This window comes from Mirounga leonina, unplaced genomic scaffold (genome assembly GCF_011800145.1).
Source record: "Mirounga leonina isolate KUSES-001 unplaced genomic scaffold, KU_Mleo_1.0 Mir_150, whole genome shotgun sequence".
In the NCBI taxonomy this organism is placed as follows: Eukaryota; Metazoa; Chordata; class Mammalia; order Carnivora; family Phocidae; genus Mirounga; species Mirounga leonina.
The window spans coordinates 5,216,272-5,241,389 of NW_023270374.1; the positions used below are offsets into that span (position 1 = coordinate 5,216,272).

The window sequence follows — 25,118 nt, forward strand, 5'->3', positions numbered from 1 at the left end:
CAAGTCTTTGTATTTTAAAAAAATGAAATAAACCATTAAAGATATAGCGCCTTCATGCCTGATGCCATGGCCATGGCTACAGTCAGAGCTGCCCTGGGCTTCAGTGAGCACCTGACGCTCTGCTCTCACTGAGAGCGTCCACCCCACACTCCTGCTCCGTTCTGATGGCACCACTCCTCGGGTGCAATGAGACGGGCACTGTGCCACGTGGCTTGGGGGTCGCTACCTGGGAACCCCAGTGCTTTTCTCAGACTCTGCCCCCTGGAGCTCCCCCAATCCCTGCAGCACACCCGCATGGCCTCTGGGCTCTGTGCACCTGGGCCTTTTACAGGTCCACAGGTGCCCCGGGTCTTCTGCCTTTTCCATTCCCACTGCCTGCACTGGCCTCTTGCCCCTCACCTCGCTCCCTCACTCTGCCGGCCTGGTTGGCTCCCCGCAGCACTATGTGACTTCTAGCAGCAGTTTGTCTTCGTGTCCCTAACTGTCCTAAGCAGGACAAATCATTGCCACATTTTGGGTTCCAGAGGATATCTGTGTGTTTTATATTGTCCTGTGGACCTGTGTGCTGATGAGAACGAAGTGAGATAAAACATGAATGTTCTGGGCTCCCATGATATCCCCGCTATCTGGTTCTCATAGCTGTATCACTGCTATTTGCCTCTTCTCCCACACCCCACATGCCACACCACCATCTCTCTGGGGGAGGGAGACTCACTTTCATTTCATACCCCCAAGTGCTTAACAAAATAGGCCCAGTGTGGACCCTGGAGTTAGATGGCCTCGGTGCAAATCAGAGTCTGTCACTTAACAAGCCACTTAATTTCTCTGAGCCTCAGTTTCCTCACTTGTAATGTGGAAATGATAATAGTATCTACTTCATTGGATTGTTGAGGGTATTCCATGAGGAAATGCTTGGACAGCATTTAGAACAGTGCCTAGCACCGTAAGTGTTAGCTGCTATTGTTATAATTATTAGATAATAGTAGAGAGACAGAAGGGTAGATGGACAGGTGGGTAGATGGGCTAATGGCATACCTTTGTAATCCTGGTGCCTGCCCCATTCTTGGCTAATCATAGCTGCTAGTAAGTGTTGGCTAGATTGAAATCTAGTGAAGTGTCTCCTTTAATAGATACCTAATTCCAATAATGGACAAATAAGTGATTCTGTATCTCACTAGATATCAGACACTACATGTTATTTTGCGAAGTATTCTTGATGAGACAGGAAATTTGGTAGATGGTGTCTGCTCTCTTTCTCTGCCTTCTGAAATTCAACCTCAACCCCTCTTCCTTACAAATTTTTTTAACTGTCTTCAAGCAAAAATAATATTAAGTTGATACCACTTACCCTTCTTTGTTAAGAACATTAAGACTAAAAAAATAAAAATAAAAGGTAAAAGTCATGATTGAGTCATTTGCTCTTCTGACTCTGAAGGCATCTGAAGACCAGTTTTCACAGTGCTTTTTATACAAGTATAGTGATAATTTACATTCCTGGGAAATTTGCTTTTTCATTTACGCAAACCTCTCTTAAATATTCATTCACCTGGAGAAAAATAACCTGGCATAGTTTGATACTTCTAATCTAGGATAAAATAATTGTAAAGATTCCCTCTCAAAATCATGAAAAAGTAAAGCATGTTGCTTATGTAAAGTTTCTGGCTTAGAAGAAGAAAAATAGGTGTTTTCACTTTTTCGTGTGCAGACACCTCATTCAGAAGCTCTCACCATTCTCGGTTCTCTTGTCTGCTTTCCAAATACCTACCGGGACATCCCTTTACTGCAGTCTGTGCCAGAAGTCAAGAAAGTCATCACAGGAACTGAAGATGTCAAGGTACCGCATGCGTTTGATTGAACCTCAAGTTTAGCATTTTATAATTCTAGCTATGTGGTCCTCTCTTCCATTATCATAATCTACTTATCCCTGAAAGTTCTGCTTTATTGTTTAAATCTTTCAGTAGTTATTGTTGTTGTTATTTTTTCCAGAAGGCTCTTTTAGGGGGATTAAACATATTAGATTCAGAGCATATGGCAGTTATAACTGATAGGCTCCTCGGGTGTTTTTTATTAGACCTGTTTATCATGCCTATGGATTATAATTATGTAGTGAATCATCCTTTGTAATAATTTTAGGTTTAATTGTGTCGCATAGTGCATCAAATGAGTTTGTAAGAAATAATTAAAGTTAGCCAAATATTCAGTCCCATTGTTAGCCTGATTAAATACTACTAATAATTTGAGATGTCAAGTTATTAATTCCTTAGAGAATAAAAGTAAGCATTTGTTCTCCCCTTAGCTGACTTTGGGGCAAACAAAAATGTTTTTCAGATCTCAGAATCAATCTATCTAATTATGGTACATAATTATAATATATAATTTAACATACAATATATAATCTAATTGAAGTAAAAGAAAACTGAGCTTTTCCTATCTGAAGTCTCAATGGCTTTGCTAGGCTGGCTTACTTGCCCAGGGAGGCCCTGGCTGAGACAACCACCAGCCTGCTCCCCCAAAACCCTGTGTTTCCTTCCCCCCAGGTTCTCCCTGTTGGGAGCCTCTCCAGAGCTCCCTGGTCCTTCAGTAGCTCCTGACTGCCTGGAACACAGTCAGACCATGTGGGAAACCAACTACTAAACAAAGTTTTTATTTTACTTAATTTTGTGTTTTTAGCATTACCTCATAAATATTTTACTGAAGAATGCCACAGAGGAACCAAATGAATGTGCAAGGTAAATGTTGACTAAAAGGTAAATTATTTTAGGATTTTGAGATACAAACTTATATGTAAACAGTTAATGTTAAAAAAACAACACTTCTGCATTATTCATACACACACTAAAAGGTATAGTAAGAATTATGTCAAGAAAATGCTTTACTTAATTTTTTTAATGTGTGCCACTATTAAGTGAAAACAGTAAGGTACAGAAGATTATAGCATGCTACATTTTGTAGGAGAATAAACAGGATTACGAATATATACCTGTATTCCCTGTTATTTTTTTAATGAAGAAGAAAATGGAAGGATAAACCAAAAACTTATAAAAATGGTATATGTATAGGTTAGTAATTCTCAACCAGAGGTGATTTTGTACCCCAGGAGACAGTTAGCATTGTCTGGAAATATTTTGGTTGCTTCCGCTAGGCATCTGAGGTTGCTAGCGGTCTATTACCAATATAGAGGTTTTCTGAGCCACCTGTATAATGAAAAGTTGCAACCTGTCCTTCCAAGGTAAAGCCCAAAGCTGGGAGCAGTGGTGGAGGGGAACAGCAGTTTCTCATCCTCTGCCTCCAAACTAATAAGCTCAGCTTAGCCTCCTGGCTGCCTCCAAGGAATCAGCTCATGCCCTGCTCTCTTTCTAGCAGCCTACCAGCCATCACTGCCTTATTAGCTCTTTGATGATTTTTAAGGGTTTCTGGGTTGTGGGGGTTCTTTGGGTTTTTTTTTTTTTGGAGGGGGGGTTTGTATTTTGACTAACTTCTTCAGTGGTCTTCGGTGGATGGCTTAGTCTACCTTTTCTAGTTTCCCATTACCAGAAGCTATAAATTCATTATCAATTTGTTCATATTAGAGTAACCTTGAATTTTGGGATAAACTCACCTTGGTTTATACAGTACCATGTCTGATTTGACTAACATTTTGTTCAGGAAAGTTGCATTTATATTTATGGCCTGTAATTTTCTTTCCCCATCCTGTTCTTATCAGGCTTGATTCCAGGGTTAGATACTATCACAGAATGACTGAAGTATTGTTTCATTCTCTGTAGTCAGCAAGAATTTTTATAACATTAGAGTTCATGCTCCTGCATATTTAGGATTTAGACCTCGATGGTAAAACTATCTAGGTCTAGTCATTTATTTATGAGAGGGTTAACCATTGACTTATTTTCTTCCATGATTTTAGGAATATTAAGGTTTTCTTTTCTTTTTTTTTTGTTTTTTTGTTTACAGCTTAGATAAACTAAACTTGTGTAGAAATTTGTCCATTCCATCTAAGTTTTGAAGTACGCTGGCTATCTTGTGTCTTTCACTCCAAGAGTTATATGCACTTCTTAATCCCTGACCCTATTATATATTCTCTGATTTTTGTCACTAGTCTTGCCAAAGATTTGTCAACTTTGTTAGTCTTTTCAAAGAACATACTTTTGTCTTTGTTCAGCTTCTTTATTCTAATTTGTTTTTATTTTCTACTTTCTGCTCTTTTTTCTTTCTTTCTTCATATTCTTCCATTCCTTTTCTTTTTATCAGCATATTTATTCTGATATAGTAATATAACAGTATACTAACTCAGCGTACTAATTCAGCTTTTCTTCTTTACAAATGTCAACATTTAAGTTCGTATATTTATTTCTAGATGCTACGTCATCTGAGTTCTGTACATTTTGATATGTAATATTTTTCCACTACAGATTTTTTCCTGTTTCCGTTATGATTCCTTCACTGAGTCATGATTTATTTAGAAATATATTTAATTTCTAAACATATAGTTGTTTTTATTTATCTTTTTGCTGCTGATGTCTTAAAGGCATTACAGATCCAATATGTTGCCTGCCAAGTAACAGTCTTTGAAATTGGTGAGATTTGCTCTATGGCCCAGTAGATAGTTTTTGCAAATACCCTGGGTAGGCTTGAAAAGCATGTATATACCATTTCTTCAGTAGTTGGGTGTACTGCTCTAGATGTGTACATTTGATTAATTTTTTTAATCATGTGTTTCAAATATTTTACATCCTTTCTAATTTATTTACCATCTTAATCATTTATTGAGAAAAATTGGTTAAAATCTCCCACTATTATGGTGCATTTATCTATTTTTCCTTGTATATCTGTCAATCTTTGTTGATATATTTTGAAGCTATATTATTAGCTGTATAGAACTATAGAATTATCAAATCTCTATAGAGAATCATATCTCTTAATTTATGTAGTGACCCTATTTACCTCTAAGGATGATTTTTTTTTCTCTTAAAAACCACTTATCTCATATTGATTCAGATATTTGTAAATAATATTTTCCATCCTTTTAAATTTAACCTTTCTACATACTTCTCTTTAAATGTCTTTGCAAAAATTGTACATTCTTTATTTTATATATTTATCCTGTCTGATCTTGATCTTTTAACTGAATCTTTAGTTCATTTACATTTACTGTAGTTACTGACATATTTGGCTGTATTTCTTTCATTTGCCTTTATATTTTGTTATTTGTCCTTATCAATATTCTCTCATTTTGTCCCTATTCTTGCCTTCATTTTTCCCCCTCTCCTTTTCTTCCTTCCTTTCTTTGATTCAGATGATTTTTTCCACATTCCATTTATTACCTGTATTTTTGCAGAAGTCATAGACTCTCAGATTTTTTAGAATTTGCCTTAGAAATTTTAGTGTGCATACTTGTCTTACTAATTCTGAATTAGTCTGCCTTTACCCTTTTCCTGAACAATGCCAGTTCCTTAGAATATAATCTTCTGATTTTATTCCTTTGTCACCGCGGCTGCTCCTGTTCTGTTTCTCTCCTCCACATAACCTCTGAGTGTTAGAGTGACTCGAGGTTTAGGGCTGGTCCTCTTCTCTATCTCTGACTCTCCTAGGTGCTCTTATTCATGCTAACCAGACTTTAAATACCACTGAATTTATGATACTGATGATACTGAATTTATTTGCCTGGCCTCTTCTGTGAACCCCCTATATATTCAGGCTTGTGTATTAAGCTTTCTACTTTATATCTCAGCTTGGATATCTTAACACATACAAAATTAACACAACCACAGCTGAACCCTTGTCTCCTGACCACCCCTCAGACTCCATCTCAGTAAAGGGCACCACCATCATCTACCCAGATTTTTAACCCAGAAACTTGGGGAAAATCCTTGATTTCTCCTTTTCACTTACCTGTCACATTCAAACCTTTAACATGTCTTGGCAATACCTTCCCCCTCCTCTTTTTCTTTACTGTAGAAAGCCAAATTTCTGTGGAGTGAAAAATAGAATAGAAATGTGTATGGTATGCTCTGTCTTTATCAGCTGTATATAAAACATGGAGTTAGACAATGAAATTGAGGTCATGCAAGTGCAGATAAGCAGAAATATGACCAAGATTTCAAATAAATGGAGGATAATTATGAGAGAAGATAGTTAAAATTATGAGTGATAATGTAGAAAAGTCAAGAAAAAATAGTAAGTTTCTGTTACATAAACTGGAGTGGTGTGAGATGGCAGAGTAGCAAACAGTCTCCAGAGAGTGGGTTGGCATACAAAGGAGGATGAAGGTGGTCCTGCCATTAGCTTAAAAAAAAGTCTTGGGAGACAGAACCCATTTGGGATCACAAAGGACACATTTGGGATACAGGGAACTTAACTGACAGAAACTCAAAGCCAAAAGGAATACCTGAGAGTACCAGAATAGGAAGATGCTAAATGGGAATGCTAAATGATAAATTTCAAAGAGAGAAAATAGCATTGAAGAGCTGCGATAAGCTAGTGTGGCTTTAAAACTCGAGGCAGGTGAGAGTAGTTCACATTATGAAACCATTTTATGGGTCACAAATGTTCTCTGCTGTGCAAGGCTAATAGTTACAGAGTAATGCAGGTGTTTCTAAGAAATGAGAGATCTTTGCTCTTAATGAATTACATTTAACAGATAGGTTAATGGGTTGTAAAAAAAAAAGTGTGTGTATTAATACACAGAGAGAGAGAGAGAGATCGAGAGAGAGAGACATGCAAGCCTGCAAAGGAAGAGAGGCTCTTAAAGTGGTAAAAATACGATTTGGGGTATAACTCCAAGTTACATAGATTTTAGTGGGTTGAACAATCAGAGTCTCAGTTAAGCTGGGGCAAGATAAAGAGGCAAATAGAATACATGACAGAGAGTGCAGTTTCTGGACTGAGAATCAGTATAGAAATCAGGCAAGAGGAGACAGTTCTATACAGTAAGGAAAGCTGAGGGTTTGAACTGTGTGGAACTCCTGTATAATGCTGGCGTTGGAGAATCCAGAAAGACCAGGCACACCTTATAAACTGGGCTGCATGCTTATCCTGAGTGCATTTTGGCAGAAGGTCACGTAGTCTCCAAAGGGCTTTTAATAAATGTGTTCTGAAGCACTTTATCTATCCTAATTTAAAGAGGTGAGAATCCAGTTCAACATGGTGGTTTTAAAACCTCAAAATATATTTATTTTAATAGCTGAATTATACTGAATACAAAGAACTTGCACTGTGGAGAGCTGAGCAGTATGTTCAGTTTAATTGGCACTGGTAATGTGACCTCTTCTTACAAAGAACAACATATACATACACAGCTAATGTCTGGTTTCGAGTAGTGGCTTGAAAACCCCTTTTGTTCTGAAAGTGAGCAGGTTTGGGAGCAAGTATTTTAATTTTATACTTGGGCATTCAGAAAAGATTAACAGGAATATGACTTTTTGATCATTGCAAAAGATTAGAATATATCAATTTCAAAGATAATCACCACTTAAAATTGATTTATAATTGAAAAAGGTAATTTTTAAAGGACTGTGCAACTTGAAGAAGGCTTTGTCCTAACACATTGTTTAAAAGCAGTAACAGTGCAGCTGATTCTGAAAGTTGTATTCCAATATTTTTTACAATGAAATGTGGGGTTTGTCTTCTATTTGTAGTAGGTGTTGTATATTTAATTGTAGGAAAAGCAATTACAAACTCGATTTCCAACCGTTTTCTAAGATTCATGTTTTTGATTCTTCCTCAAAACTCTCTTGAAGCAATACAACGTAATTTAAAGCGTCAGCAAAAATAGCTGATTTGTGCTCTGTGACTATGAACAGGATATAGACCACTTATTTCATTAACTATTTAATTACTAACCAATGTCACTATTTCTATTTGTCCTGAAAACTGAACTATTGAGGGTACCTTATCTTTTTCCTCAGGAAGACATTCTGTTAACATACCTATAATTTTGGCCACTTTGTAAAAAAGATTTAAAATACTTTGTCACTTGAAAATACCAAGAAAATATATTAAATTTTTTGAGAGTTTCCCTCCTTTTCCTTCTTTTTCAAAAGATGCATTGCCATTTGCTCCCTCGGGGTCTGGATATGCGAAGAACTGGCACAGTGTACAAACCATCCTCAGCTGAAAGAGGCCATCAATGTGATAGGCGTCACTTTGAAGGTATTACCAATCCGTGATGTGTATTTGACAGTAAGCTGGATCCCAGATAGTCAACCAGTTCTAGTTTGAATTAGCCCATCGTTATTTTCCTGTACGTGAGAGATTTTGAATCAAAAATTGTTTTTCTGAGAGCTATGCTGAACGTTCTGTGAGGCTCCCAAGAGAGGCCACCAACAGCTGCTTCCCCACTGGTGGCTGCAACCTGGCCATCCATAGCCTGAATGTTCTTGGACCAAGCCCTGCGGCTGAACAGGGTTCCTCTGGTAGCTGGGCACTCCCTGTGGCAGGCAGCACAACTGTCATCTGCTGGTAATAGTGACAGGAAGCTGGGATTTCATGCCCTGGCCTCTTCAGTGGAACTGGGAGAGACCTGACAGCTCCTGGTTAGCGGTCCTGAGTGCTCACTGTCTGACTGGGTCTCAGCACTTTTAGGATGGCTTTCTTCCTTTGCTTTGTTAAGGAAAAGAAGAGCTGCCATTCACTGGGCAGTCACGCTGGGCTGGGTTCATGGTAGAGTCTCTATAACCTTCACAACAGCAGCTCTGCAAGGTAGATAGTACCATCCCTATGTCACACCAGAGGAAAGCAAGGCACAGAGGAATCAGGTCATGAGCCCATAGCCATGCAGGGATAAGCGATGGCCCCAAGAGCAGATCTGTGTAACATGAAAAGCAAAACCTTTGTACATACTCTTAGGCCACTTCCTAAATCAGAGCCCAAATCCTGCCAGGTCCTTTTCTGGCTCCTGCTTACAAACGGTGGTAATAATTAGCACTGCTGTCATTACACCCCCAGAACCAGTGAGTGCCCAGTCCCTGCCAGGCACTGTGCTGGGAGTTTGTGGAAGTTCTCAGCTGTGAGACAGTTGTCCCATTTTACAGGGAGGAACTGAGGTGCAGGAGAGCTAAGGGGCTCATTCCAGGCTCTGGAGCCTGGCCAAGCCGAAGTTCAAACCCTGAACTGTCTGATAGCAGCGCCCAGGCTCAGGCCTGCCCTTCTTTACTGCTCGTCATGTGCTGCTGTAGTAGTAACCGCCACTGTGGCTGACACTGGGACAGTCATCACCAGCCCATTGACAGCCCCTGTGTCACCCTTTGTGATTCAGCCCACAGGATAACCAGCCGGGGGCATCCCCTGCCCATGGCTTGGTCTAGCCCCTGCCTGCTTTTCAACCTCATTTCATGGCAGCCTCCTCACCCACTCCCCTTCCTGGCCAAGCTTGATGCCCTCTGACCACCCGCCTCTGTCACCCCGTCCTGCTGTTCTCTCCTCCTCCACACCTGGGCGTGCCGGTTCTATCATGAGCTGGAGAAACACTTGTTGCTGATCCCTCTGGCGAGGATTGGAAAATTGATCGAACCAGGATCAATTAGGAGTGCTCCCTCTGGCCTGAGCAGGGTGCTGACCTTTGTGGTTGCCTTTAATCCTTAGAACCCCCCTATGAGGTGAAGGGTTACTGCCACCTCCGTTTCACAGTTGTGGAAAATGAGCTGACTGGGAAGTAAAGAGTTGGCCAGGGTCAAACCCAGGACACCCTGACCCCTTGTCTGGGCTTTTGCACAACTGCAAAAGCCATGGTGAAATATTCACATGTAACTATACTGAAAAAAAAGTTGGATAGCAATTGTATATCTATGCAGAGCCTAATTTTTTTAGTATCCTATTTTCTCAATTCTAAGATCTGTTTTTCAAATGTTGAGTGTAGTGTGGCTTCCCCACCTCTACCCCTTTCCTGGAAAAGCTGTTAATAATTCAGTGGTGTCTGAGAATGAAGGAGATATGTGGAAATATCTATATAGCTATCCTTCTACCCTATGTGGTTCTATGTCGTACAGAAGAGAGATGGAAATTGATAACAAAAGTAGAAGGATATGAGGGCTTACATTTTGTCATTGTAGTTTTCCACATTTTCAGAAATTTCTTTACTTTTTCTATAATGATGAGGAAAAACATAACGCACCAGAAAAAGAATGCATGGAGCCTGGACTCTGTCAGGGGCATCCCAACACAGTGCAAGGACTGTCCCATGGAAGCCCCCCGCCCCTGTAGGTGCTCTGGCTCCCCCCATTTTAGGGGTAAGAGAGAAGGCAACTGAAGAAGGCCAAGGAACTCACTCCAGCTTGAATTGCAAAGAAATCAGAGGGCCAAGGTCGGCCAAATCAGCCTCCCGTTAACCATTAGGAATAGCAGAGGAAAACTCATGGATGTAATTCCTGGGACAGCTCCCTGCCTGACTCCCTCTGATGTCTGTGTTCCTGTGCCAGTTGGTACTTTTACTGAAGGAGGTGGCACATAAATCTCAAAGAACTGAGGGCCTAGCAGGGAGAGTGTTGCCACAGGGAACAACGCTAAGAAGAGGGGAGGCTCAGGGCTCTGCTGGGAGGAGGCCCCAGCCCCAGCAGCACGGGGAGCATGAGCCCTGGAAGGGCTTTCTGCCTTATGGATTCCACATGGCTCTGGGCACCGCTTTGCTGTGACCCTGCCCTTCAGGAACACTTGACAAGGTTGACTTGGGTGTTTCCTCTGATGTGGGAAGGGCGTGGTCAGACGAGGCTGGAAATGCTCCCCAGGGGGCATCAATGAAAACCAGCCAGCAGCCTCAGCAGTAAATGAGAGCAGTGCACTGCATAGGCACTTTTAGGATGGCTTTCTTCCTTTGCTTTGGAGATTTCCACCCAGCTGGTTGTGTCTGGTGGGGTAGTGTGGGTGGCAAGGATGGCAGGGGAGTGTTCTAAGCCTGAGCTGTAATTACTTAGGTGCCCCATCCAGGATATGGGCCAAGGGCACTAGAGTGTCGCCTTTGGCTCTGGCTCATGTGAGCTGCCCACCTTGCCTCCCAGGCAGCCCAGCCTGAGCCCCTACCCTCAGCCTCACCTGTTGCTCCTTCTCTTACCCCATCATTAACTGTCTCCTCCTCCTTATCCCACCACCATCTTCAGTCATAGAGTCCTGCTGCCCTAGGGCCATCTCTCACCCGGGCTGGCTCCCTCTGCCAATACCTGAGCCTCCAGGTGGTGCCCTTCAACTCCTTGGCCCTAGTCTGGCCCCCACAGATCTGTCCTCCAGACTGCCACCAGAGGCATCTGTCCTCACAAGGGCTGACCAAGCCACCCACAGACTAGAATACTTAGCATGGCATTCAGGGACATACACGAACAGGTCCCTGGCTGTTCCCAAGATTGTTAGTCTTTCAGAGTAGGGACTATATCTGCCCTGTTCATCTTGTGCCCTATGCTTTGCTTTGCTTTTTTGGCTTAAACAGCATGGGAGTATATTGGTTCATATTGCTGGAAAATACATGGGTATGGAAGAGTGAGGTTGGTTGATCCAGGAGATTAACAGCATCAACACTGACCTAATTGTCTGACTCTTCTGCTCTGTAGTTCACAGAGATGGCTTCATCTTAGGGTGGGATGCCCACAGGGTTGGAAGAGTATGCCAGTAGGAGTCAGGGTCCTGCATGTCCTTGTTTGGGTTCAGCAGGACTTTCTTCACAGCATTCTAGTAAGGGCTACTGAGATGCATTAGCTGAGGTTTCTCCCTCATCCCTGTGCCAGTGACTGAGGCTGGGAATAAAATCTTCTCATTTATTGCAGCCAGTTAGGGCACATTCCTGGAGCTGGGAGAGGGGACTTGCACCTGGAAAAAGATCTATTAGTTAAAGAGAGAGGGGGTAATTGACACTGGCCAAGCAACTACACACTTAGAGAGCATCCGGGAGCAAGAGACCCTCTCTAGTGGGAAGAAGGTGGCATGTGAGTGCAGAAAGGAATAGTGAGAAGGAGCTAGGCAGTGTCTGGGAAAGGGGCACTCCAGGCAGAAGGAGCACCAAGGACCAAGGCTCTGAGGCGCCCATGAACTGGCATATGTTTGAAGAGCAAGATGTTGGTACATGGGGCGGAGTGTGGTGTCGGGGCAGCGGGGGAGCTGGGGCCTTAGTACTTGTCAGTTTAGCTGAGCCTGGACAGCATTTCCCAGAATTCTTTTCACCGTATGGTTTTTTGGGGGGAGTAGGGTTGATTACTTTTTTTTATTATTATTTGAGTATAGCTGACACACCATGTGATGTTAGTTTCAGGTGTACAACACAAAGTGATGCAACAACCTATCCCTTCTGCCGTGCCTACCACAAGTGCAGCTACCATGTGTCACCATCAGTGCTGGCACATTGTCCTTATTGCATGAATATGTGCTGAGTGAGTGAGTGAGTGAGTGATTTATCCCCCCCCCCCCCCAGCATTCATGTGGGACTAATACCACCCCACTCGCAGCCATCCAGCCCAGCCTGGCCTGCCGCAGGGCCCTGGTGCACGGAGACACTCTCCCTCTGCATTCTTCCAGGCTAAGCTCAGCTCTCCTTCCCCCCAACAACACGTCCTCTCTGCTGTCTGCCCCCTCTCTCACACCTTACCCCTCTGCCCAGAGGCTTGTTGTCTGGTCTACCAGACCTCTCATTTCCTTGTCATCCTCTTGTGTGCTTCCACATTCCAGATGTAAGAGCCATGCCGGCCTTCTGTTTCCACCCCATGACTTGACCACTGTGATGCAGCAGAAACACACTCAATGTTCTTCACTCCCTCAGTTCCATCTTCACCTCAGACTCACCATGTGCTACTCCTCGGGGGGCTGTGCAAGGCATTAAGAATATAATGGTGGGGGCGCCTGGGTGGCTCAGTTGTTGGGCATCTGCCTTCGGCTCGGGTCATGGTCCCAGGGTCCTGGGATCGAGCCCCGCATTGGGCTCCCTGCTCAGCGGGAAGCCTGCTTCTCCCTCTCCCACTCCCCCTGCTTGTGTTCCCTCTCTCACTGTGTCTCTGTCTGTCAAATAAATAAATAAATCTTTAGAAAAAAAAAATATAATGGTGAACAAGATGTGGAAAAATTAAACACATGAAAGAATAGGCAGACAAATACAGAAGATCAGCTTGATAGCCCTTAATGCCATAAGGGAACTATAAGAGGGAAACAGGATGAAGCTGAAGAGCTGGAGCAGGTGGGCTGCCACTCCTTCAAATGGGCATGGTGGCCTCAGGGAGGAGACATTTAGTACCATGATCTGAAAGATGTGGCAGTGCCAGCAACATGCAGACCTGGGGTATGAGTGTCCCAGGCAAAGCAGGGAGCAAGTGCAAAGGCCCTGGGGCAGAAGCAAGCCAGTATTTGAGGGATTGAAAGAAGCCTATGAGCATCAGGTCATCTGAGGCTTAGAGGCCAGGCTCTGAAGAGCTGCTTGAGCACAGATGCTCTTGCCCTGGGTGTACTTTGTGCCTATCAGGAAGGGGCAGTCAGGAAGTGTTTATCCTATAGAATTCAAATGAATCCCCTTTGCCTTAATTTCTTTGTCCTGTGCATTTACACTGAGATGCTAAATGTTGACTTTTCTGTGTCTATGTGGTCCTAAGGTCAATTGGGATCTGCTTGATAGGACTTGGAGCTCCTGGAGTGGAAAAAACTAAACTACATATCCAGAGGTTTCCCTGGACAGGGGCCCAAAATTGGTGACAAACCTTTCTTCTGTAGATAATGAGGTGTGGATAGCAGAGTAGTCCCAGGTTTTGGCCAGGGAGAGAGGTACAGGGTACCTTCATCTGTTTCATCCACCCCAGCCAGTGGACCTTGTAGGCACCATCCCTCCCCATTGATATGCCATCTCACAAGAAATGGGAGCATCCAGAGGACCTTGGACACACACCAGACTCCAAAAACATACTCAAAGTAATTGGATACACCAGAACATATGACTTATGTTCTTGCAGTAGCCAAAGTTTCACATTTCTTAGTACATTACACATGCAGGTTCAGTTTAATTTTAGAAGATAGAAAGTCACTTGCTCAGTCCCTGTTTCTCCAGGTGTAAAGTGAAGACCACGTCTACCTTGCAGAGCTGCTAATGAAGATTTATCAATGTGAAAATGAGGAAATTCTTGTAAAATGTCCAGCACATAGGGAATACTCAGTAATGGACTACATTTTAATTTCCTCTAATTGTCAAAACTATGATTTGTGTAATCTGCATGAGGCATCTGAAATTATGGCTTTAATTTTTCTATGACTGAACAACAGCTACTTGTTTCTGCAGAACATTACATAAATTAATACAGCTAGTCTGGACAAGAGGCAGTTACAGGATGGCGATCATATACAAACTATCTGGTACCAGGACACATTTTTCAAAAATTGAATGCCAAACAAGAAAACGTATCCCTAAATATCGCTGGAAAGAAATGCCTGTTCTTTTCTTCCTCAGGACAAATGTACGTGTTAAGTTCAGTCCTTTCGTTTGGGGTTTTGTTTCCTTTTATAGTTTTCTAACAAAATCGTGGCTCAAGTGGCCTGTGATGTTCTTCAGTTGCTGGTTTCCTACTGGGAAAAGCTTCAGATGTTTGAAACCTCTCTGCCTCGGAAAATTGCAGAAGTAAGTCTTTTCCTGTAATGCTAAAACATAAGCATTTCCCTCTTAATCTATGCGGTATTTAATGAATTACAGATACTCAAATAATTGTTAGAGAACTGTCTATTACATTGCCATACGAGTCATTCGTTTTAAGAGTAAATAGCACTGGCCCTTCTCAGCTGTGATTTCAGGCACTACGTAAAGAAGCCACCAGTGTTCAGGGCAGAGTCTCACACTTGGGGAGTTTGAAAGGCAGACACGACCACAACAAAGAGACCTTTTGTAGATTGAGCTTCATTCATCGAGAGTAATTTGGATGGTGCCAACAAGGAGTAGGCAGCTGGTTATGATGCCCTCCATGCAGGGGCAGGGAGTGGGGGGAACCGTTGTATGAAACAGGAGTCTTTCCCAGACTGAAGCCCTGGACCACGCTTTCTGCCATAGCGTGATTACCCAGCTGTAATGTGATTACTACTGTAATACCCTTGGGGGGAGAGGGGTGGTGAGGGTAGTTGGTGGCAGAGAAGGACAGAAGGAACAGGAAGAATCATCCCAGTGATGATATCCTGGAGGTCAGTTCCATCTGAGGGTGCTTGCCTGTACAGAAGCGGGTACCCTCCCCTCTGTAGGTGCCTGCGTATAAGGCACACCCATCCCTGCCAGTTTTGAAAGCTACACTTTTTGCAACATGCCCTGTTCTTTACACATCCAGTGGTAACTCTTCAAGGAAATTTGATTTATCTCTGTGTGGTATTACAGGGAGAGAGGAAGTGATACTGATTTATTTTCTCTCAGCCCTAGACGGATTTCACCAGTGAGATCACTTAGTTCTCTAGGTGACCTAGAGTGGAACAGAGCTCTGGACACAGGAATATCAGATGCTGCAAGTTGTAAAGTTGTGTTTTAGGGCAACTGTGTACAGTTGACCCTTGAACAACACGGGTTTGAACGGCATAAGTCCATTTGTATGTGGATTCTTTGGATAAATACAGTAGAGGACTGTAAATGTATTTTCTCTTCCTTATGATTTTCGTAACATTTTCTTTTCTCTAGCTTACTTTATTGTAAGAATACAGCATAGTATACAACTAACATATAAAATATGTGTTGATCAACTGTTTATGTTATTGATGAGGCTTCCAGCCAGTAGTAGGCTATTAGTATTTAAATTTGAGGGAAGTCAGGGGGGTCAACACCCCTAATCCCTGGGTTGTTCAAAGATCAGTTATAGTTTATCATCGAAAGAGGAATACCTTTGAGAATGCAAGGGGTGCTTTTACACCAGGACAACAGATGGAGACCTGAATGGTTTATAAGAAAATCAAATGGGAGCATTTTCATAGTTATTTTTGAAAATAGTTTTTACTTTCATTGTATAAAGTGTAGAGGATGATGATGGGAATTGTGTGACCACAGAGAGAAATGTTCCTTCCTCTGGGGCCCCCAGTTTCAGCACCAGTAGAGTGGAGTGGAGCCTGGGCATGGCTCTATCACTTTCTTCTGATTTTCAGGACCGCAGAGAGCTCTAGAGTGGCTCTCTGCTTTTTGTCACCTTTCTCTAGCGAGTTGGCACCAAGCTGGGTTTAGTGCAAGGCCATCTTGGGACTCTTAGCATATGGTTTCCCAAACTATTGCTATGGTCTGTTTCATTGGGGATTTGTCTTTTATGCAGATCCTTGTGGCCACAATTGCTTTTCTTTTACCAAGTGCAGAGTACTCCTCAGTGGAAACAGATAAAAAGGTAGGCGGCACATCAGCTAAGTTTTTTCCAGAGTTTTTTTTTTTTTTTTAATGTAAGACAAAATGATAAATAATTTTCTATGTAGGGATATCCTTTATAGTATTCTTCTGTATTGGTCCTAACAGTCTCCCCTGTGAAAACTTTCATTTATTCATTTATTTCTTTTGCATTTGTGTGTCCACTGAATAATTATTATTGTGCAGGGACAGTTCTGTTGTTTGCTATTACATGTAGTGAAGTTTGAAAGATTGCAGTTTATGTTACTGGGCCTGTCTCCTCTTCCAGTTTATTGTGTCCTTGCTACTCTGCCTCTTGGACTGGTGCATGGCATTGCCAGTGAGCACCCTTCTCCGCCCAGTGTCCACGGCAGCCCTGGAGGGGCAGCACTCATCCAGAGCCCCTTTGCTGGACTATATCTATAGGGTGAGTCTCCATTTGGGCCTCAGGGGCATGGAATATAGACTTCAGCATCAGAGAATTACCAAAATATGTTTTATACATTTACTTATTTATTTGTGCTCTTTTGAAAAGCATATACTAAGGGGCTGAAGCATTTTAAAAGAAGTGAATAATTTAAGTAGTGAAAACAGAGCAGATATTATGGTAGAGAAGCAATGGTTACCAAGTGAAAGAAGCCTGCATTTTCACATGACTTCCATCTTTAAACAGCTACAATTTGACCAGAAAGTCTCTCTCTACTTATTTTTAAAAAGAACTGTTTATATTGTAGGAATATTTATAGCCATAGTTTGACAAAAATCTGCTTATCAAAGGAAGAAAAAGTATAAAGGTCTCAGTAGTCTCTTTGTTTAAAAGATCTTAAGAAATAAATTTTTTTAAGATTTTATTTATTTATTTGAGAGAAAGAGATAGAGATAGCAAGAGAGAGCACAAGCAGGGAGGCAAGGAAGAAGCAGACTCTCCACCGAGCAGGGAGCCCGACTCAGGTTTCCATCCCAGGACCCTGAGCTCATGACCTGAGCCGATGCTTAACCGACTGAGCCACCTAGGCACCCCAAGATCTTAAGAAATAAATTAAGGAAATATATAACATGAAAGTATTTAGTCTCATCATTTTTATCGTACTCAAAATACTTGAATTTCACCCCCTATTGATACATAGGTATGGTGTTTGCTCTGGACTCTGTATTATCCTATATTTGCTTTACAGTCCCTCCTGTGAAAGCTTTATTTATGAATTTAGCACTTGTGTATCCATTGAATAATTACTACTAAGTAGAGACAATTTTGTTTATTTTTTTTGTAACAAACCTTTACTAATAACATTTTTTTTTTAAAGATTTCATTTATTTGAGAGAGAGAGAGTGAGCAAGAGAACACAGCAGGGGGAACAGTAGAGGCAGAGGGAGAAGCAGGCTCCCCACTGAGTAGGGAGCCCGAAGCGGGGCTCGATCCCAGGACCCTAAGATCATGACCTGAGCCGAAGGCAGGCGCTTAACCAACTGAGCCACCCAGGGGCCCCTACTAATAACCTTTAAAAAAAAAAAATTCCAGGTCATTAACTTATTACTGTGTTGCCTTGTTTTAAAATGTATCGGATACAAGGGGAAAAGACACTTAACATGGTTGAAATTCTACTAAAAAGTATTGTGTATTTTTAAATGGTTTCTTTAGTGGTCAAAAATTTTAATAACTGTTAGGATTCATTAGATACTTCTGTCATCTTTGTGGCTTATAAAACCTATTTGAGGCCTGACTTGACCAAGTAAAGTAGCCACAGTCATTTAAATTTATCTCTTTTCTGATATTTCTTTTCTTAAAAGATTTCTCTTAAAATTGTTTTACCAATAAAAGAGTCACCTCCTAGTTAACATGATTCACAAATTTATTGAATAACATTATTGTATCTTTAAAGGAAACTTTTTATTAAGTATAATACGCATCCGGAAAAGTGCTTCAGTCATAAGTGAGAGTTTGATGAATTTTCACAAAGTGATCACACCTGTGAAAACAGATCCCAGCTGGAGAAACGGAATAGCCTTGGTATCCCAGAAGCCCCCATCATACCTCCGTATTAGTCACTATCTCCATGCACACACCTAGGGTAACTGCTAGCCTGTCTAACAGTGTAGATTTTTTTTGTACTTTGTATAGCTGGAATTATGCAGTATGTGCTTCTGGGCTTGGCGTCCTTCACTCAGCATTATTTCTGAAGGATTCATTCATACTCTTTGAATAGTTGCAGATTTTTCACTTGTTGCTATTTGGTAATACACAATGAGAGTATGCCATGATTTATATCTGTTGTACTGTTGATGGACATTTGGGTAGTAGAGTTTGGGACCATAAAAAGAATATCTGTGAACATTCTGGTGGACCACAGCAGGACTTATGGCAAAATAAGCACTTTTTAACTTGCACTTTCCTTTTGTCTTGAGAATATATTTATTGGCATTGATGTAAAAGGAGCAAAATAAACTTGCAAATAGCAAGATGTTTTAGAATGGAAGGGATTCTATGTCTTCAAGTATTACCTACCTCCTAAGTGTTGTGGTTTGGCAGACTGTCAGGAGACAGGAGGTTCGTCGCATCCACGGCACACATTCCCTTCTGTTTTTCACAGGTTCTGCACTGCTGTGTTTGTGGCTCAAGCACATACACCCAACAGAGTCACTACACACTGACCCTGGCCGACCTGTCCTCCCCGGATTATGATCCTTTCCTGCCACTGGCAAATGTGAAGAATTCGGAGCCAGTCCAGTATCATTCATCAGCAGATTTGGGCAACCTGCTCACAGTTGAAGAGGGTGAGATTCTTCAGAATATTAATTCTCATGGGCAAGAAAAGGAAAGATTGTAGCCTTTTGCCCATGCTTGCTATATTATTTTTAAAAATCTAGTTTCTGGTTTCTAGACTCTTCTGTGATAGCAAATTCTGCCTTCCTTGTTTCTTTTTTTCTCGTTTCTTCACTTCCTCCCTCTTTTTTCCTATCTTAGCTGAATTTTGTATTGAGGACCTATATTTTTCAGACCTGTGAGACCCACAGAAAAAGGCTCATTTCTATCCTAGAGGAACTTTACGTGTAACTGGAGAGACAGGATTAATGCAAGAGGACTCATTTGTGGACCAGTAGCACCATGGGGGCTTCCCTTGGGCAAGGACCTAAGCCAGACTTAGAAGGATGGGCAGACTTTGAAGGATCTCGTGGAGGGTTGCAGACTAGGAGAACATTATAGAGAGGTGGGGATTTACATGCCACAGTTTGAGGATCACTCTGCTGATGGCAGAGGGTCCGTTTTAGAATATATGGGTATCGTCAGGATTAGGAACTGCTGCTGTATGTCTTCCTCAACCTCCCTTCTTCCTGAAAGGATAAGAGCCTATCTCTGGGCCTTGAAATGTGAGTCCAAAGGTAGGTATATCACCTGTACATATGAAATAATTGCATAGAACCAAACACACACACACACATAGTGCATGTGAAATGAGTAAACTCTGAATATTGATGAATCATATCAAATGTACCATATCATATCAAGATACCAATCAAAATTTCCTGATTGTGATACTGTACTAAAGCTATGCTATGTAAGATATTACCAGGGGGATGAAGGATATTTGGGATCTGTCTGTATTATTTCTTACAAGTGCATGTGAATCTTCTATGTCTCAAAAGTTAAAAAAAAATGTGGGTGTGGAGTGTTGAATCATCCATGAAAATGTTAGACTTAGCAAGTTAAAACCTAGGCCCAAGGGTGGAACCTTGGGAGTAAAAACACCTTAAAGAAAAAGGAATGAGGGGGGCGCCTGGGTGGCTCAGATGGTTAAGCATCTGCCTTTGGCCCAGGTCATGATCCCAGGGTCCTGGGATGATCAAGCCCCACATCGGGCTCCTGGCTCAGCGGGGAGCTTGCTTCTCCCTCTCCCTTTCTCCCTGCTCATGTTCTCTCTCTCTCTGTGTCTCTTTGTCTCAAATGAATAAATAAAATCTTAAAAAAAAAAAAAAGAAAAAGGAATGAGGGAATGTCACCAGGAAAGCAAAGTCAGGGAAATGGAAAAAGAACCCAGAAAGAGTCAGTTCTGAGAAGTCGAGGGAAGAAAGGGAAAAAGAAGCCAAGAAAAGTCAACAGTGCTAGGTGCTTCAAAAACATTACAGAGAGTGGGGCCAAAACAGGAGCTGTTTTGTTTTGTTTCCCAGCTAAGCATTTGGTGGTGAGTTTTGCTGAGTATTTTGGTCATGGAGGTTAGTCTGTAGCCAGAAAGCCTGAGCAGGTGATTTGGGGATGACTGTTCAGACCCCCAAGACATTCTTCTTGTAGGTCCTTTGGTGGACAAAGGAGGGACAGTAACCAGGTGAGGGCACAGAGTCCAGAGCTATGCTTGCAAGACTGCAGAGTCTGGAGTATGGTTTAGGCCGAGAGGAAGAGGACAGGTGAGGTGACGATGAAGAGGACGGGAGTGGGAGCACCAGTCATTGGCAAAGGCTCTGGAATCGCCCAGTCCAGAAAAGTTTTATAGAAAACCTCAGACCTTATACAAGCTTGTCCTAACATAGTTCTGTGGTACTAAAAATAATTGTACTTCAGAGGCAAAGGAGTTTTAAAATTCACTAACACTTTAAATAAAAAAGCAAAGCAGCTTAAAAATATATTGGCATGCACAGACACTCTTGCTGAGTGGGTACACCCTCTTAAGAATGAGTGGAAAATTAAAGATGATAGCTGAAGTATTCTAGGTTAAACAAAATGTGCTCGTATTTGAGAGTTTTTTTTCTCATTCAGTGTCATAATTCATCATTCATGACCAAACTATTTTTTCTCACATGTTTCTGGGAAGCAATATTGTATATTTATCTATTATTTTCAAGTGACTCTTTCATTCACTATTACGTACTATTTGATGTAAATACTACTTTGAAATAGTTACAAGCAAGAGACACATTCAGTTACCAACAGCTGAGGTGGCTGCTGGCCCAGCTCAAGGAAAAGCAAATTTCTCATCATTAACAACTAATTGCTTTAAAAAGAAAGGAAGAGGGGAGCTTTAAAAACTGAAAGTTAAAAGACAAACTAAAATCACTGCTTTTCTATTTCATCTCTAAATTTAGTAAAATAAGACAAATATTTGGATTATATTTTTTCATAGTTTGTGGAAGTTATGAGATTGTTTTCTCGTGAATGGAGTCTAGATTTTCTCTTTATTTTTCAGGGAACCACAGGCAGTTGATGCAGCTGAAGTCTGCAAGGAAAAAACAATTTTTACTTCACAAATATTCCCTTTCCCACTTTTCAATACCAAAGATATTTGGAGTTTTTATTGGGTGTGTCACAGTTTATGACTTGATTAGTGTGACTCTAGTTAATCTCCCACTGTAGAATTCAAACACGCTCCTTAAAATACAAATTTGTATGTATCTCAAATTGAAAGCACAACCTATATAAGTTAAAGCAGAGGAAAGTTGCTTTTCCAATTGTAATTGTCTGCGTTGGGCTTTACCAAGTTGGACCTTTGTCATTCGTTCCATAGCCTGCTCCATCGAGTCATCACCACGCGCTGTCTTACACCATAGACTCCTGAACCCCCAGCGGGCCATGCCTGTGTTGTTTGGGGTATTAACATTTCTGACAGAGCGCATATTCATATGGAATGATAAGCATGAATAAAAAGCATCTGTAACTTTTGAAAAAGTTAATATGGACACAAAAGCAAAGGCATTCATAACTGTGATTTCAAGGGAATTAATTGAGGTGTTTAAATTTCTCAGCTGTATGGAAATCATACACTCTTCTACAAGGGTCAGGAAGGACAGTTGAATGTCAGAGATGGATGTAGATGACCTTTGCTTATGAAAACTCAAGTTTCATGTGAGATTTTATTTTACATTATTGAATACAGTGATTTCTTGTTCACTGAATAGCAAAAATTAAGAAGAAATTCAAGAAAAGTCAGGACAATCCTATTCATTAGTCATCACCGAGGTTCCTACACTCTAGGAGTTGATTGTTTCTTGCTAGGATTTATACATCATACAATTGATGTTTCATAGATAAGTTCACTGAATTTTTAATGTTTGAGAGGGAAGGTGTTTAGCATCAGAAAGCATAATTTAGAGTTATTTGTGTTTAATTAATATTTGAGTTTTCTGTTGTGAATTTAGAAACCAAGTATTTCCTAAACCTGTAAGCCCAAAGTATAAGTCTTACCTTACTTAAATATCTAGTGATATTTTTTTTAATTAAAAATTCATTTTCACTTGTTCTTGGATTAACACACAGTTCTTTTCTAAATTTGGCAGATTACAATTTCCCTGACCACTCTGAAGCTTAAGTGGTTGTCTCCCTCCATGCTTACAGATTGTTTCTCTGCTTCTCCCTTACCCTGCCAGCATGTCACAGAGCCCACCTTCACCTGCTAGTGTCAGTCTTTCCACACATTTGAAGCCTTAAAAATTTTGTAAGTCAGTTGCTCTTAGGCATTTCATCATCAACTGCAAATTCAGTTAACACCTTCTATTTCCATGAGTTAATTAATATACCAGATTCTCTTAAATATTTAAAATGCCCAAACAACAAAACATAAATTGTCGCAACGATCTTTTTTTACTGTTATGTTAATCACCATACATTACATCATTAGTTTTAGATGTAGTGTTCCATGATTCATTGTTTGTGCATAACACCCAGTGCTCCATGCAGAACATGCCCTCTTTAATACCCATCACCAGGCTAACCCATCCTCCCACCCCTCAGTTTGTTTTTCAGAGTCCATCGTCTCTCATGGTTCGTCTCCCCCTCCGATTTCCCCCCCTTCATTCTTCCCCTCTTCTTCTTTTTTTTTTTTCTTAACATATATTGCATTATTTGTTTCAAAGGTACAGATCTGTGATTCAACAGTCTTGCACAATTCACAGCACTCACCATAGTACATACCCTCCCTGTCGCAACGATCTTAAAGAAGATTGCTTCGAATCCATCTGTGATGTTGTAGGCTTGATTCATTTCCTCATCAGCGTCTGCCTTTACCCCGGTGAGGGAAGTGGGGTAACCTCTGTGGCCTGGACCCGCAGCCCACCACCTTTCCCACCAGATCCTCTCCAGCTGCAGGTTCCACCTCCCAGAACACCCTGAACCATCAGCTCTTTCAGGACAGAGAACTTCTCCCGTTTACTGCTGTATCTACAGATTTTTAAGTGTCCCTTTCAGAATGAGATCTTCATGGAAGTTGGTTCTTTTAGCAATCTATTTATTTAATTAATTTATTTATTTATTTATTTTAATTAACATATAATGTATTATTTGTTTCAGGGGTACAGGTCTATGATTCATCAGTCTTACTACACCCAGTGCTCCCCACAACACATACCCTCCCCAATGTCCATCACCCAGCCACCCCATCTCCCCACCCCCCCAGCAACCCTCAGTTTGTTTCCTAAGATTAAGAGTCTCTTACGGTTTGTCTCCCTCTCTTGTTTCACTTTTTCCTCTCTTCGCCTATGATCCTCTGCCTTGTTTCTTAAATTCCACATATCAGATCATATGATAATTGTCTTTCTCTGGTTGACTTATTTCTAGCAATCTATTTAAATTGTACTTTTAATTCAAATAGAATTAGTGTCAAAAAAGAAAATAGATGAAAAAAAATGGCCAGACTAAACCAAATCCAATATTCCAAGTACAGATTTTAAGCTTCCTTCCCCACTGTCTGCTATGTTGCCTTACCCCGGCTCACAGAGCGGAAGAGGAGGAGTTTGGAGCTGATCCCTCTGACCGCCCGCATGGTGATGGCCCACCTGGTGAACCACCTGGGTCACTTCCCGCTGCGTGGGGGCCCCGCCGTGCTGCACAGCCTGGTCAGCGAGAACCATGACAACGTGCACGCCGAGGCCCCCGAACTGTCCTCCGAGGTGTTCCGGAGCCCAAACCTGCAGCTGTTTGTGCTGAATGACAGCACCCTCATCTCCTACCTTCAAACGCCCTCTGAAGGGCCAGCAGGCGCCTCGCGGGGAGGTACCCTGTCAGACGTCAGAGTCATTGTGCGGGATATCTCAGGGAAGTACTCTTGGGATGGGAAGGTTTTGTATGGACCATTGGAAGGCTGCTTAGCACCCAGTGGCAGAAATCCTGCATTTCTGATTTCGGGCTGGCAACCTCAAGCTTTGGGAGCTCAGAAAGATTTTTCTCAAAGTGAGGAGGGAGATGATGTCCTCGACAAATTACTTGAAAACATTGGCCATACAAGTCCTGAATGCCTTTTACCATCACAGCTAAATCTAAATGAGCCCTCCCCACCCCCGCGGGGAATGAACCATGACCAGGAGAGGGAAATCATCGAGGTCATTTTGCGCCAGAATGCCCAAGAAGACGACTACATCCAGAGGTGTAACTCTGACTCGGCCATGAGAGTCACCAGCCAGGAGCAGCCCTCACCAGTAGAGCCACGAGGACCCTTTTATTTCTGCAGGTTGTTGCTCGATGACCTGGGGATGAATTCTTGGGACAGAAGGTAACAGTCCTCTCTAGACCTTCACCTATTTTATCATTATGTTTGTGTGTGCATTCTTGTCCTCAATTTGGGGTTTGAGAAGCAGAGAATAGAAATGGAGATTTTTCTTTCTGCATTTGCAGCTTATTTTCTACTGTTAAATTAGAGCTACAAGTGAAACTAATTGTGCTGTACTGATGCACAGGTTGAATTTCAGGCATCTCGTATTTTCAAGGGTACCAGACATTTGTGTATGCGTGCATGTGCGCGCGCGTGTGTGTGTTTTAATTACTGCTCTGTCCATAATTGCTTGTGTTGGCACAAAAGATGCAAATGGACTACAAAGATGAATAAGCCACCATCTCACCTTAGGTCTGGTGAAGGAGGTAGACTTG

At 41.7% G+C, this 25,118-nt stretch overlaps 1 protein-coding gene across 5 annotated transcripts in view; it reads left to right on the top strand.

Annotated features, from left to right (window-relative positions):
- RALGAPA2 (Ral GTPase activating protein catalytic subunit alpha 2) overlaps nt 1–25,118 on the top strand; it is a 324,790-nt gene that overhangs the window by 182,535 nt on the left and 117,137 nt on the right. For all 5 annotated transcript variants that reach the window (XM_035005755.1, XM_035005753.1, XM_035005752.1 and 2 more), the window contains 8 exons: nt 1,706–1,834; nt 2,671–2,729; nt 8,037–8,145; nt 14,450–14,560; nt 16,212–16,280; nt 16,566–16,703; nt 18,865–19,048; nt 23,973–24,744. In XM_035005755.1, coding sequence (XP_034861646.1) covers nt 1,706–1,834; nt 2,671–2,729; nt 8,037–8,145; nt 14,450–14,560; nt 16,212–16,280; nt 16,566–16,703; nt 18,865–19,048; nt 23,973–24,744 — 1,571 coding nt within the window. The remainder of the gene's footprint in view (nt 1–1,705; nt 1,835–2,670; nt 2,730–8,036; nt 8,146–14,449; nt 14,561–16,211; nt 16,281–16,565; nt 16,704–18,864; nt 19,049–23,972; nt 24,745–25,118) is intronic.